General features: G+C 36.6%; 1 protein-coding gene across 1 annotated transcript in view; it reads left to right on the top strand.

Annotated features, from left to right (window-relative positions):
* The first annotated feature begins 1640 nt into the window (after positions 1-1640).
* Positions 1641-16796, top strand: part of LOC140171355 (protein dead ringer homolog) — a 74833-nt gene continuing 59677 nt past the window's right edge. The window contains exons 1-2 of the mRNA XM_072194597.1: positions 1641-1986; positions 3642-4388. Coding sequence (XP_072050698.1) covers positions 1873-1986; positions 3642-4388 — 861 coding nt within the window. The 5' untranslated portion in view covers positions 1641-1872. The remainder of the gene's footprint in view (positions 1987-3641; positions 4389-16796) is intronic.

The following is a 16796-nucleotide window of genomic DNA, read 5'->3' on the forward strand; positions in this document are numbered from 1 at the left end:
TGCACATTATTATAATATCCACAACAACCATGACAACCGCCAGTGAACTTCTGAATGGTGAAATCGGAGTAAGTGGCTGACATCACCTGCTTGGAGGTCAGTGAAATTAGAGTTGTGACTGGGTTGCAGCAAGGGGTGGTTTTATTACCCAATTGGGAATCAACTTCCAGCTGCAAGTCTGATTCTACTTTTGATCTCTGTTCTGACCATGCTCACTATATAGTATACTTCCATGATTATATGTGCAAGTGACATAGCATTTTGAATTTGTTACAGAGTATGAGTTTTTTTTTGTACCCAAATTTGTCAAAGGTTATTCAATGAATATACAAATATATTGGGGTTCAAGAACTGGGCCATGATAGGTGAGTCTCTGTTGCCAGCGGAAGTACAACACGACTGATTCTAATGTGTAAACCCACCTAGGTAATTAGTGTGCCATGTCTCTGATATCAGTATTAGGCCTATCTGTACACGATTTTTCAATTGGGACATTTTGTATAGGCCTACATGAATTTGTATTATTATTTTTTTTCATGATTCAGTGATATAGAGGGTACAAACACATTTTCCAAGTGAAAACTACTCCACTGGATATGCCATTATTTTCACATCAAAGACCCTGGGTCTAGATCGTTCATGTCATTGTACCCTGGCTGGGCTAGCAAGTATTTAGTAAACCTCAAAATTATGCTATTTGTCCCTGTCCCACAAAATGAGTACAAATTCAAAAGACATACTACAAGTATGCCTGCAATTGCTGCAAAGCCGCGATTTGTTAGCAAATATGGGCAATTTTGGAACAGACATCTTTAAATTTTAGAAACCAAATCAAAAACCAATCTACAAATGTTTGGGGCACTGACTGAAAAGCTATTGAAGTAGCTACAGCAAAAGAACAAATACTTGCAACAAGTTATTTTGTCCTTATTTTCAGAAAGCTGGACCACAGCACATAATTCCAAACTGTCACCCACAAGCATTAAATCACTTGAATCGGCTCAACAATTTGAGCATCATCATGATAATAGCTGCTGCAAACAAACATCAGATGTTAGACATGTTAAAGAATTACAAAAACAAATTCCACTTTCCTCATAGCAGCTATCCCAGAGGTGCCATCAGTTATTTATGGTTTTACTAAACTTTCTTTGCAAGTCCCACGGAGACTGCCCACAATATTAACCCTCACAGGTTCTAACACACACTATTACCACAGAGGAACAGCCTCTAGTAAACAAAGGCAAAACAATTTTCCATGACATCAACTTGGGTTTCATACTTTAACCCTCTCTGAGTCTCTGTTGCCAGCGGAAGGAATGGACTAAAAAAGAATACCTAGGTGGGTGTAAACCCACCTAGTTAATTAGTCTCGAAAGGAATTTTAAAGGTAATACCCCCAATTTTTTTAATTCACTTTTTGCGGCAATTTTCTGCAAAAACTTCAACAAAATTGTTTCATACAAAAAACCAATAATCATCGTGAATTCATGGGGCGTTATTGATGACGTTATTTGATTAGCATGGTGATCATTGCATGATACAAGTCTATCAATAATTATTATGTATCTATTTATTAGAGTTGCCGGTCCAATGGCTTTCGCGGATGGCAATTCATCAGGCAATTCATATTATTCATTAAGCTGACTGACTTCGTTCGGTGCAGACAGGTGTACAAAGTCTTTGGTCCCAATTCAACTTTGGAATATTTACTACCATGAAGATACACTATTTCACTGATAATAACAGTTTTCTTTGTGATATTGGATCTTTGTAGACAACAGTGCAGGCATCGTTAACAGTGAACATTGTTGATTTTAGGAACTTTCGCAGAAGTTTTAGTTCATTCCTGGAGGTTATTTCATAGTTTTGATGATCAAGCTAGCAAGCATGAGCGAGGGAGCAGTGACGGCGGCGAGCACCGCAGTAGTCAGCGGTATGGACAGAGGCTCAGACCCGGTCAACGGATCTACAAGATTACCATTGGTGAGTAGCGATTTGTTCCCAAAAGCAGATATCAGATAATTTGTATAATTAACGGAATTTTTAATTGCAATGTTTGAGTGCTGCAGTTTGTATTTTATTTCTCCACATTTGGAGTTATTTTAATCATTTTGGGCCTAAACTTCGTCATGTCAGACATAACAATTTTTATGATTCAAGCAATTCACATGGTTTGAAGGTTTTTAGCTGAAACGTTTTTACCTCAGTTCAAACGACGTTTTATATTCTTAATTAGGGCCAGTAGATATTTTTTCTTTTACCAAACGAATCCCATATTGGCTACAGGTAACTATGCAGATTGCTAATTTTAGGGGGAGGGGAATGTGAAAATGTGCCAAAATTTGGGCAAAGTGCACTCTCTAAATGTAAAAGAGTGAATTTCCACACCGAGTTGAACGAAGGGCAACCCATTTTTGAGTGGAAATACTCTAAAATCAAAGAAAGTACATTTTCTTTAGGCAATATTCACTCTTTTGAGAGTATACAGACTACTTTTTTCAATCTTTATAGAGTGAAATTTTTCCATTCAAAAAGGGGTTGTCCTCCATTTCACTCTCTCACTTTTTTTTTTTTTTTTTTGCACTCTTTCCACTCGGTGTGCATTTAGAGAGTGAACATTCCCGACTTGTCATTTTGACGGGGGTAACACTAAGGCCTACATCAAATAAGATATTAAAAGTAAAATTGGTCCTAGGCCTATAATAGGCCTATATTATTTGCTTTATTAAATAGATATTTAGTTCATAAGCAGGGTATTTAGTTCTTTCTTGAAGCAAATGTGGCCTATCTTTCCTTGTTCATATTTATTCATATATGATGTGTTTATTAAAATGTTTGGGAGTGTTAGTGTTAACATGGTTAAGTTAGTGTTTAAATTTGTTAATTTAGTGTTTATACCTACTATTCATTAACTGTGGATTAAAAAATTTAGCAGTGTTTAAAATGTGTTACAAAGTAAATTGATTGAATTGAATAAAGTGTGGGGTGGAAGTGTTTAAAACCTAATTTTTTTCTCTGTAGGCCTATAGTGCACCTGCAATGGCTGCCACGCAGGTGTCATACTGGTCACCCTGCTATGATAATTACCAAAGTCATTTTTTAATATTTTGTGAACGAGTACAAAAAATGGTTCAAGCATGCATTTGAACATAAATTTATTCACCAATATCAAAATGACTTAGGTAATTATCATAGCAGGTTGACAATATATTTTTAGATGTGTGTACACTAGTTTGTAATGCATACAGGCATTTTATGTCAAGGCAGGTTCCAGTGGCATAGCTGCCGGGGGAGTAATTGCCTCCCCTGGCAAAATTGCCTATTTGGGCCCCCCCCCTAGTACAGGGAAAAGAGAAAGGAAGGAGAGAAAGAGAGAGAGAGAGGAAAAGGGGGGGGGGGGAGAAGAGAAAGAGGGAATCCATATATGATATGTAGTTCCATACGATACCGGTATGTAGTTCTATACTCGACAATATACTTGACTTCTTGAAGACAATGATAGATAGTCCAACCAAAAGGTGAAGTGGGCAGGAGACCAGCAACTCCCTTGTAATCAACATTCAAGTGGCGTAAATACCTTGAGATTCTTATATAAATTTCAAATTAATTTTTGTTAATTTATCTCTCCCATCCAACAGTCACCACCAAACCACCTCTCACATTCTCCCCCACTACACCATCAATACTCATCGATGTACACCCATGCATTATCTGCACTATCCCAACACGCAGCCAGACAAGACCATCTAGAAACACTAGCTCGTCTTCACAATGGACACATCAAGACACCCACAGACCTCATTGTAGATAAGATGGAGCCTGTTGATTATAATGGACATTCAGCACTTTTACAGCGTCGTCAGATCAGGCAGCCTAGTTTGTCCCCGCCGAGATCTCGTAAGGACTCACAGGACTCCTTAACACATTATGCAACAAGTCCATCACAGTTAAAAATGACAGATAATGCTATTGACTTGTATGTAGCAAGAGCACCACAGTACAACTGCAAAAGCCCAACAAACATGGCAAAAATGAACAGACGAGGAAGTCCTCTTCCAGAAAGAGACTTTATAAATGGACCTAAGTATGTATCAGCAGCAGCAGGTTCACCGCCAAGACAAACAAGGAGTCCACTAGATGATTCCTTCAAAATAAATGGAGAACAGGACCCAATCAAGGACAGATCGTTATCTCCACCTATAACTCCTACAGACTTGTCCATGAAGAGGACTTCAGAGTCAGGCTCACCACCAGCAGGGATGGAGGATGGCAGGAGATCCCATGGATCTAGAGAGGATGGTGAGGATCTGATGGAAGGGGATGACAGTAGGGACATGGAGAGAGGGAATCAGTCTGATTGGACGTTTGAAGAACAATTCAAGCAGGTAAGTTTGAAACTTGAATAAGCCCAATCGCCATTATAACTTTCGGTTTTGAGAGCAGTTTTGGGACACTTTGACCTCTGACATATCGGAAAAATTGCTGCAATTATTATTAATTTATTTATTATTGTCATAATGTTATCATTAAATATATTTAAATAATCAATTTATTCAATAATAATGTTTTTTGGGTTTGTTTTCATTCTTGTAAAACATTTTAAATTATATTTTGTGCGCACAAAAACCAATTTGTCTGAATTTTCCCAATAGGTCAGAGGGCAAAGTGTCCCAAAACTGCAAAAACTGTCCCACAATGCATTGCAAACTTCCAATGCCGATTTGGCTTATTCAACCAATCGATCCGTGGTTATTTTTAGGATTTGTCAAATTATTTTGTCCAAAACTGTAGCCCTAACCCAAGAAATGTGCTGAATAATAATTTGACAAAACAACAACAACCAAATACTTGTACGTCCTTTTTCTCAATTCATCATTTTCATGTTGATTATTCATGAAAATTCAAAAAAAAAGGTAAAAATATCAAAAATGGACCTGGTTTTAGTGGCAAAATCAGCCAGAAAGCTTTTTCTGTTAAAAATAACAAAATTAGGCCAAAAAGACAACAATTTCAGATAATACCCCAAATCATGAACTTTCTGTGAAATTTGTCTAAAATATAGTTGTAGAGGGGATATAAAGGTGTGCTTTTATTTGGCCAGAATGAAGATTTCTCTTGAAAAGGTCTGCATGGAAGAACAGCACTCCAAGAAAAATCTATTCCAAAACCACATTATGCCAGAAATTCACAAATCTCATCAATCATCATGGCTTGTTGGCTACATTATAGGAAGCACCCACTCAAATTGTGAAACAACATAACATGGACCATATTACTCTTAATAATACCTAATTACATTTATATTAAATTCTCTTTGTAAATTTAAAAGGATAGAAACGTGACTGATAGATCACCTGCAAATCTATTTTCATGCACTGAATCATTTTGATTTGAAGATTTCATGTACATTGTGTGATTGTAAATAAGAAGTGAAGATAACAATTGATAAGAGGGAGCGGGGAAACTTCATTGTCATAATGCACATTGTGTAGCATAATAATAATGAACATGACATTGTGTAGCGTAACAATAATGTTCATCAAAGTAAATTTAGGTAGACAAATCCAGTAAATTACTCACGCCTTTAGCTTTCGCCATCTCGGATGATGGCTTTCTCAAAAGTGACTTGGTTCACTGCTTCTCCCTGGAAAGCGGCTGTAGCCTCATTCCCAGAGTGTGATGGTGCAAGCAGTGAGTCATATACGTGATCTAGAGTGTATGAGCCTATGTCCCGGTTCATGGTGGCGGCCCCCTTTCTCCTGATCCATATGGCCTCCCTGACTTTTCTTTTGAACTGATTTGCTTCCTTGTCAAGTATTGTAGCTCCCTCCCAATCTATAACATGGTTGTCGGCAGCGACGTGGTCCGTAATTGCTGATTTGTTGAATTCTGTGGTAGATTCTTTCCGTCTTGCGCGGATGTACTTCTTGTTTTCCGCTTTCTCTGCATCTTTCTGGTGCTCTTTCAACCGTGTGCCAAACGCTCTCCCTGTTTCACCTATGTATGATTTTTTCACAACCCTTGCAGTCGATGTTATAGACCACCTCGCACATCTGGTTGGTTTCTCTCTTGTCTTTAGGGTGCACTAATAAGCTCTTAATTGTGTTATGAGGTTTCATGTCTGTTGCGATTTTGTGCTTCCAAAAGATGCGCTTGAGCTTCTCTGAGAGGCCTGCAACGTACGGTAAAACTACCATACCCTTTGACGGGTTATCATCGGTGCTCTTCTTTGAACTGTTACTCTTGCTCTTGCTTGTTGACATTTGCTGCTTAACACTGTCCATTGCCCACCTTGGATAGCCACAGTTTTGAAGTGCGGTTCTGATCTTCTGTTCTTCTTCCTTTTTATCTTCCTCCTCTGTCACTATGCTATCCATTCTGTCAAACAGTGTACGAATGACCCCGAGTTTCTGATGTAGGGGATGTTGTGAGTCAAAGTTCAAATATTGATCCGTGTGGGTTTTCTTTCTGTATATGAGAAGCTTTATGCTGCCATCTTGTTTACGGACCACTAATGTGTCAAGGAACGGTATGCTACAATCCTTCTCCTCCTCACGTATATGACTCACTGCTTGCACCATCACACTCTGGGAATGAGGCTACAGCCGCTTTTCGCGGGAAAAGCAGTGAACCAAGTCACTTTTGACAAAGCCATCATCCGAGATGGCGAAAGCTAAAGGCGTGAGTAATTTACTGGATTTGTCTACCTAAATTTACTTTGATAACCAAACCAATCCTACAGATGAAACTGTTCAGTGAAATAATGTTCATAAATCTGAAAACAACTCTGAAACCATACAATCAAGTTTAATGGGATTTCAGCAGAGAATTAGGCAAAACACAAAAAGGGAAATTGACACCAAGCCTATACTTGATAAATGACTCGTTTAAAAAAACTTGATTTGCAATCTATTTTTGGAGGCGATTGCGAATAGGGTGCAACTCTACTAGTCTTATTACAAGACTGCCCTACCCCAACCCTAACCCTAAACTCTGTAAACGAGGACTGGACTCAAGTCTAGCAAGTTGCACCCTATTCGGTAATTGTACCCTATTTTCTTCCAGCAGTAGAAAATCTGAAGCAACTCACTCCATTAGATTTTTAGAGAATAAACAATAGGCGCTGGCATCCACAATGATCAAGATTGGACCTACCTGTTGTCTTTCACATGGTAGAGGATAGTAATATCATTTTCGTAACTAAAAGCTACTAAACCCTGTTTTATTTAGCAAATGAAAACGCCACTCTTTCTGAAACTTGTTTACTGTTTTAGTTGCGCGTACTGTGATCTCGTTAACTAAATTATCATGGAACATGCTGCTACATACTCGCACTTCGGCAAGCATCTTCCGTGATGTCTACTGTGTGATCATAGAAGGTAAGCAGAAACCAATGAAATTCAGCGCTAACAAGCTAAGCCACAGCCACTGACTAAGAAAAATTGATCACTGAAGGCAATCTTTTACAGCTTGAAATGCCCTTTTTGCCCTCTTTTTGGCGCCCTCTACGGAGGCGCCAAAATATAGGCATGACTTTGTGATTCTTTGTGAAAAGCTTCTAATTTCACTCTTGCTAGATTGACTTCATAATTGTTTTGCTAAAATTATGCCCAGCTCAGAAATAAAACCACAATTTGCTTGGATTTTATTTTATTATTGTTTTCTGATATGCACAGGATAAAATGGTGGCGTATATTCTTTGTTTAAAATACAAAATTAGGATTTATAAAACACCAAATAAATCCTGACCTTTGTATGGGTTCAACCAGTTTACCGTGTGCCTTAGAAACCCGATAGACGGTGACATTTGACCATACACTAGGATCCACAACATGCTCATCTATCATGGGAACAATTCTTAAGCCCTAATACATTTGTAGGCCTACTTTCATCCTTTGAAAATTTGGGTACACAAACTCATACTCTACAACTTGAGGTCAAATTTTGCACTATGATTATGTAATTGAGGTTATTGGACTATGCCATTGGGATGAGACTATTGTGGTCCATAGTGATAAAATCAATTAACGAGGACTCTACTGATGGCTTTTGTTTGCTAATTACCATAGAATCTATATAGCGGTTATTGCCAAAGTTGCAATATGGTGGCACAATGGGGCGGAAAACTGTATGCAAACAACACGGCATATTAATTATACATGTTCTACATTGTTGTATTTTAAAACACTGAAGACCAAAATTGACGTTATTGCCATGATTGGATCATGGAGGTAGTACGCCTACTACAACTCTGGCGGAAATTCGTTCCCACACCAGGGCCACACCAGCACGTTCTGGTGTTAAAAGCACGTCGAAGCTAAATATGGGATAGTTCCGTACTATTTTGTATAATAGTTGCAAATGCACATTCAGATTACACTTGTCCCCTTCCCCCCCCCCCATTTTCCAATGTTGGGAGACTGTAATGTAGAAATGATGACGATTTTGTCCAAATCAAACTGTAGACAGAAAAGGCAAACAGACAGAAATTTAGAGTTTTAAATTAGAGAGTTGACAGGAAGTTGTAAGAGTTAAATTGTTATGGATATGATTGGTGTAAGAACGAAAAAGTTGAATGTCAGATCAAAGTCATCCGAGGTGAATTAACTAATGTCAATCACAAATTGTTACAGGTCATTTGAGGTGGACTAAGTTTATATTTGGATTGTCAGAACACCTTCCCCAATCAGACACATTTCTCTTGTTTGGCTTGACTTTGCAAAGAGCGTCTAATTTCGGTCTTGCTAGATTTACTTCGCAACTGTTTTGCTTAAAAGTATGCCCAGCTTAGAAATAAAACCACAATTTGCTTGGATTTGATTTGATTATTGTTTTCTGATATGTTCGGGATAAAATGTTGTGCGTATATTCTTTGTTTAAAATACAAAATTAATGGCCTTCTTTCTATGCTAATATTACATTATTGTTTTAAAGAGAAAAAAAAAGTATCCAAACAGTTGGGTGCCCATTCCTTTTTTAAAGGAATTTTTATTTAGGGAGTGTGAGGCTATAAATGCATGATCAGATGATAGGACACATATGAAATAGATAATTTCATGGTTTAGTTAATTTCATTGGGTTACTTTTTCTTACATCCCATTCCTAACAAACAAAATATATATATCAATGTCATATGTCCAAGTCCGATTTGGGTCATTGATTTCATATAATACCTGATAGCTTAATATGAAGCCATATTTAGACAGTGGCGTCGCCTTTATTGAAAGTGGGGGCAGGTTGTTCAGTTCCCGAATGGAGTCTGATTAGGAGTGTGAGGGGGCAAATTTTGATGTTTTCCCCCGAATCCCCCGAATGACCAACAAAAGTGGGGGGAATTGCCCCTGCCCCCACCCCCATTGCACACGCCACTGATTTAGATACAAGTCCTTAGTAATAAACCATAGAAAAAGTTTGTCTGACATCAAACTTTTTTTAAACTTTTAAAGGTATATATTTTAGATTAGTGATACAAGCAGGGATATGTAATATAGACCTACAGCTTTGTTCCTCTTTGGCAAATTGAAATTCTGAAAATAGTCAGACTGTTCAATTTGTTTTCATCATTATAAAAAATTAATGGTGCCAATAAGCTCCAATATGACATCAGTATGAAGCTGAAACGGTGAAACCAAATGAGCATTTACTGAAAGAAAATTACTGTGTGCTTCGAGTGGGTAAATGGGTGTCTGATGGGTTTTTGTACAGAGAGTCATTAACAGTGGCGGCGCTTCGGGGGATATATTTTCTTTCCCCCAGTTTTTCCCCAGAGACAAAACCCAAAAATTATGTAAATTTCCACATTTTGCAGCAATTTTGAGCAAATTTTGTTGATTTTGCCCCCCCACCCCCGAAAAAAATTCCTGGTGCCGCCACTGGTCATTAAGCATTGAATGGCAAAGAACTATTCCATTTTGGCAGACACCCAATCTTATATAGCATCTCTGAATAATCTTTAGAATAGATGCCTGCCTACTCCTGAACAGAGTAAAAAGTGTAAATAGTAACTTTCCTTCAAAGGTTAACTTTCAAATCACGAGGTTAGGGTTGAGATTAGCATGATTAGGACTGGATGTGGAAAGGTTAAACAGTAGCATATAGCCAGAATTTTAGTGTGAGGGGGCAAATTTGTGTCCCCATTTCATGCATTTGTCCCAATTTTGGTACACTTTACTCTTTGCCGTCCTCATTTATCCCTGAAATTTTCTGTAGGGAGAAGTTCCCCCTCGGGCCTCCCCCTGGCCACGCCCCTGCGGGTTAGTCAAAGAATAATCTGTCTTTGATTTGTGCAGACTGAGTTACATATGTCACTTTAAATGGCAAGTCTGATCACAAGAAATGAAAATAAAATTCAATCAGCAAAGTTATTAGCATACATTTCATAACATCCATACCCAGAAGGTAGTTCATTCTCTTAATGTCTATTTGTACAATGAATCACAATCATGAGCAACAAGTAATAGCACTTTTCCATTCTATGTTTGTTTGTCTTCCAACACTCATTGAGGCACCATTTTAATCCTCCCTCTTACCAACCCCATTCTGATGATTTTATTCAAATGCAATTTGGTGGAAATAAGAGGTTGTAGCATTCAGTATTAGCAAATCTTGAAACATCATTCATGGGACACAACTTTAATTATAGCAATGAAACAAAGAAATATATCTTGACAAGCTTGTATTGTATGTAACAAAGTTACCACAAGTGTTGTTTGCTCACAGGTTGTCACAAAGTAGCAGGCTCTTTTGTAAATATTAATTTCCTTTAAATGGATGATCAAATTGGACAGTAAATAAATCAAGAGAGATACAATGTAAATGCCCATAGGGCTGGGTTGGAAGGTTGGAAGTTCTCTGAAAGACTTTTCCTACTCATGGTTAAAGTGATTTCGAAAAAAAAAATCATGCTCAGAGGCATGAGCCATTTTTTCCTTGGCAATTTAGGCCAAACTCCAAATGTACAACTTCAGTTGAAGTCTGCTATGGCCTACACCATAGCTACACCAATTTTCCAAGAAATTTGAATACTAAAATGCCCAAATTAACAAAGTTTTTACACCTTCACCTTTGACATCTTGCTGACTTTGGTGACAAAATTTCATGGGTCTACAGAGTTAACCAGTGGCGCACCGTGGCCGCTACTAGGGTAGGAGCAAAAACATTTTCGCCAATTATTTTTAAGTACAAGTGTTACACCCCCTCATTACCCCCACCACCTCGAGCTGTTGACGACGGTCAAAAAGGTATAGTTTCATTAGTTTTCCATCATTTTTTGCCCTTTTTCCTTCATAATTCATCTTACCGCCCCTTCAGTCCTGCCCTTTTTTCTTTGATTATTCTTCTTGCTGCCCCTTTATCTTCCACCGCCCCTCCTTTTTTGCCATCCCCTGCTTTTACCCCAGGGCTCATGCTTCCCAAAGCCACCCCCAAAAACAACTATGCATGTTAACATACATATAAATCGGTGGGCCGGACAGAAATCTGCTGTGATTTTCACAGGCTTGAGGCCCGCCTTATTTCAAACGCTGTGCACCACCATGCCTACCTGGCTCTGTACAACTTTTACACTCTTTCACAACTTTCTTGACCTTGATTGTAGCTTCCTTTATGATATATCCAATGACCTAGATAGGTTAAACAAATTCCTATACACCAGAATTATATTCCAATTAATGTTATCCTCAAAATTTTAGATCACAAAGATTTGAGATTGCCTTTTATTGTGTAAAGTTACTAATACTGATCTTCCTGCCTTTAACTCAGTGCTCACTTGATTTCCTGGCTATTACAGCCTTGTATTTTACTTTCCTTTGAAATCAGTTAATTACAAGCAATTTGGGCATCTCCTTTTGTTGTCGATTCTGTTAATTGGTGTCGGCCATTTTGTTATTGTCTTTGATGAAGCAATTAATTGTGGGCATTATAATCTACCATATTCTCATTTTCACCACCCCTTGCCTACAAACGCTGATCAAGTACTTCAATCAAGGACAATGATGTTATATACTATGTAGCCGATTTAGGCATAATTTACATACATGAAGATTAAGTTAATTAGGGGATACCACCTTAGTTAATAACCTAAGACCTATTCTTAGTCCTAAACTCAAAATGGATCCCTTCAATATGGGGGAAGGGGCAAGACCCCCCAAACCACAGACCTATTATGATGAATGTAAGATACTACCTAATCTATAACCCTGTATGGAAATGGACCTCACACATTTAGAAAAGGCAAATAATATACCTCAATTCTTTGTGAATTTGATGAATAAAAAACCAAAAGCACTCTTACACACAAAAAGGCTTGTAAGTTGTACCTTTGTTGTTGAACTCAAATGTACCAAGAATGTCAGAAAAACAAGTTAATGTATTGTGGCCTATAATTACACAAGCTTATAACGCCGATGTTTTCTTCTACTTTTGTAATCTTCAAAGAGCAAAATTCTCTTTGCTGATGGTTTGCATTCTTACTTCATTTTGTATTAATCAAAGAAACTCCAAAGCAGTGAAGTAGAAATGCAAATAAAATGTAACCAAATTAGAAGTGTTAAGTATATCACATAGGGCACTTTTTGTTCTTTGAATTCCAGTTTGGTGTTGACATAATATCTCAGAAGACCCTTTAGTTAAGCTTACTTCACAAACACCAGTTTGCTATGGCATCAAATCACAACCCTAAGCAAATAATATTAGTAAAAGTCTCCTGTCAAGAGAGGAATTCAAAGTAATATCCTTCTTGTTCAAATGAAGCAGATTTTTGTTCTGGTATTATTGGAAAGTGTGAATATTCAATGAGCTGTTGTTACACAACAGCTTAAGTGAACACAGGCAAATGTGTTGACTTTAATAAAATCCTCAAAATTCAGTAAGCTTATTGCACAAATTCTTTTGCTGAAAATAAACCCCATTTTATACTTCTACTCCTTTACCCAGTGTTTACTGTATTTACTATTTATTATACTTCTAAGCTGTTTTTCATGACATCCAATGAAAAATGTCAAAAAACAACTTAGGTGGCACAATTTGATAAAAGGGTCTAACTTTCATTAGACCTCAAGTATTTGGTGCATCCATTGGCAATGTTTGACTATTTCTGTTTAAAAACACACTTGAATCTCCCTGGGACCCCAGGCCTGGGACTACAAATTCTGAAATTCTCATCAGAAGTGTTGGGGGCACTTTCAATGGGATATGTAAATGAGCCCCATCCTTCCATCAATGTTAATCAGGCTAAAAAAAAAATTAGGGGATACCACCTTAGTTAATAACCTAAGACCTATTCTTAGTCCTAAACTCAAAATGGATCCCTTCAATATGGGGGAAGGGGCAAGACCCCCCAAACCACAGACCTATTATGATGAATGTAAGATACTACCTAATCTATAACCCTGTATGGAAATGGACCTCACACATTTAGAAAAGGCAAATAATATACCTCAATTCTTTGTGAATTTGATGAATAAAAAACCAAAAGCACTCTTACACACAAAGGCTTGTAAGTTGTACCTTTGTTGTTGAACTCAAATGTACCAAGAATGTCAGAAAAACAAGTTAATGTATTGTGGCCTATAATTACACAAGCTTATAACGCAGATGTTTTCTTCTACTTTTGTAATCTTCAAAGAGCAAAATTCTCTTTGCTGATGGTTTGCATTCTTACTTCATTTTGTATTAATCAAAGAAACTCCAAAGCAGTGAAGTAGAAATGCAAATAAAATGTAACCAAATTAGAAGTGTTAAGTATATCACATAGGGCACTTTTTGTTCTTTGAATTCCAGTTTGGTGTTGACATAATATCTCAGAGAAGACCCTTTAGTTAAGCTTACTTCACAAACACCAGTTTGCTATGGCATCAAATCACAACCCTAAGCAAATAATATTAGTAAAAGTCTCCTGTCAAGAGAGGAATTCAAAGTAATATCCTTCTTGTTCAAATGAAGCAGATTTTTGTTCTGGTATTATTGGAAAGTGTGAATATTCAATGAGCTGTTGTTACACAACAGCTTAAGTGAACACAGGCAAATGTGTTGACTTTAATAAAATCCTCAAAATTCAGTAAGCTTATTGCACAAATTCTTTTGCTGAAAATAAACCCCATTTTATACTTCTACTCCTTTACCCAGTGTTTACTGTATTTACTATTTATACTTCTAAGCTGTTTTTCATGACATCCAATGAAAAATGTCAAAAAACAACTTAGGTGGCACAATTTGATAAAAGGGTCTAACTTTCATTAGACCTCAAGTATTTGGTGCATCCATTGGCAATGTTTGACTATTTCTGTTTAAAAACACACTTGAATCTCCCTGGGACCCCAGGCCTGGGACTACAAATTCTGAAATTCTAATTAAGAAGTGTCGGGGGCACTTTCAATGGGATATGTAAATGAGCCCCATCCTTCCATCAATGTTAATCAGGCTAAAAAAAAAAATTGTTTGTTTGTCCTCCACAACCATTTGAAAATTGGTGCGGTAGGCGGATTTTTTTTTTTTTTTTTTTTTTTTTGCAAATCGGCAATGGTAGCCACTGTTTCAGTAGGAGAAACAGTACTCCACGGTCCATTTCTTTTCTCCCCCACCGCTATCTCCAGGCCGGTAAATTGATCATCAGCAGTAGCCGGAACATCTGACATTACATTATTAAATAATTCCCGTAAATTTAGGGATATAGGGGCACTTACAAGGCGATCTACAATCACTTTCCTTTCACAAGCAAAACACATACGCAAACTGCGTGAGGTCGCCATGTTTGGACTGCATCACTTGAACGTTGTTATGCAGACAATATAAATCACCACGCGTGAAAATATTTAAAAATCAAAAACTATTACATATATCATTCAAATATGTATTTCAAATGTATGAAAAATATTTTAATACAATGTATTTAGTACATTTTTGTAACTTGTGAGAAAAATCGGTATATTTACACATTTTCACCCTGCGTTTTTGTCCACAAACAACGCTAGATATACGATATAAATTCAGGTCTTTTAATAGTACGATCGCCGAGGACAAAGTTCACAACGAAATATAGATTTGTATAGTGAGTTTGGACATGCGACCACACGTATGATATGGTCTGCGTAAAATGCCTAAATCAAGGCGTAAAAGTCGTAGAAAGGTAGAAAATCCAACAAAATCGATGTTTTTAACTTACAGTTTTGGGGAAAATGTTAAAAAAAAAAAAATAGAAAAAAAAAAAAGTTGTAGGCGCGGGCGTAAAAATAGGTCTTGGGCGGTCGAGGACAAACAAACAATTTTTTTTTTTTTTTCTTTATGTAATGTTGCTCATGCATGCTTAGCAGTATCTAATATATTAAAAGCTACCGTATTAAACATTGATTGGTGGGGAAGTTAGGGAATGGTTTAGGCATTTCAGCGCTTTTTAAATAATGGAAATAATGCCATATTATAGTATTTTCCATAGGTGTCCCAACAACTTTTTGCGAGGATTGTAGGTTCAAGCAAGATTTAGGCAATTGAAAGAAGGAAAAAGCAAACAGTTGTGAGCTAGAAGATAATAAATAAAGAAATGAACCTCCCCCCTTCCATCTCCCATCAAATCACTAATAGTCTCATAAAAAATGTGATAAAATGATTTGGATTTCACAGATTTACACATCTGAAACCATATAGTTTACAATTTGTCTTGATGTTTTTCTAATGAGTCATATTTCGGTATACTGATGCTTGATAACAGACATTGACATTTAATTAATGATTTAATTAATTAATTATGATGTTAATTGATTCATAATAGAAGATCTAATAAGAGAGCCAACTTTCATGGAGCCTACATCATGTACATACTAGTATATTGTAGGCCTACACAGTCATTAAGAAAAATGTCATACAAGAGGGGAAATACTTTTAATTGATTAATTAATAATTTAATTAATTGAATTATCAATTTAATTATTCAATTAATTAAATTTTAATTTGAAAACAGTCTCCATAAGTGCAGATTTACTTTGAGATGAAAGTTTCGATTTGAAAAAGAAAACCAGCTGTACAACAAATAGTTTTGGCATGCGCTATATTAAGATATATGCATAATATTTTAATTATTTCAATCTGCAATATAGAAAAAAAATGCAATATTTTTATATTTCAACGTATTCCAGTAATACTCGCATGAATTAGATTAACTTTTGTAATTGAAGTTAAAGTATGCTGGTAAATGTTCAAATTGATTTCAATGATTGCTGGTAGTGGTACAGTTGGCATAATTATTGTTCCTAAGATATACATTTGCATGTGCATTTATAGATAATCAGCATACTGGAAAGCAAAAGTTATTTCATATAAAAAGCAGGTACTGGTAATGGTAAGTCCAGTGGAAGCACCAGGATTTTATTTTTGAGAGGGGAAGCTGAAAATGTGCATAAAATTAGGCTGTTTTTGCTCCAAATAATGGCATTTAAAGAGAATTTTTGATATGGCATAATCCCCCCATTGTACTGAGTACATGTATGTCCTACTCTCTAAATGTACATTGAGTGGAAAGAGTGAAAAAAAAAGAGTGACATTTTTTAATGGAAAAATTCACTCTAAAATGATTGAAAAAAGTAGTCTGTATACTCTCAAAAGAGTGAATGTTGCCCAAAGAAAATGTACTTTCTTTCATTTTAGAGTGTTTTCCACTCAAAAATGGGTTGTCCTTCGTTTAACTCCTTGAGAGAGTGGAAATTCACTCTTTTACATTTAGAGAGTAAGTTCCTAAGTTGAAGTTATCATTAGTTACTTTTAATAAAACTGTAACTCAATAAAATACTGTAACTCAACACTGT

The sequence above is a fragment of the Amphiura filiformis genome, chromosome 15, assembly GCF_039555335.1.
Source record: "Amphiura filiformis chromosome 15, Afil_fr2py, whole genome shotgun sequence".
NCBI lineage: Eukaryota > Metazoa > Echinodermata > Ophiuroidea > Amphilepidida > Amphiuridae > Amphiura > Amphiura filiformis.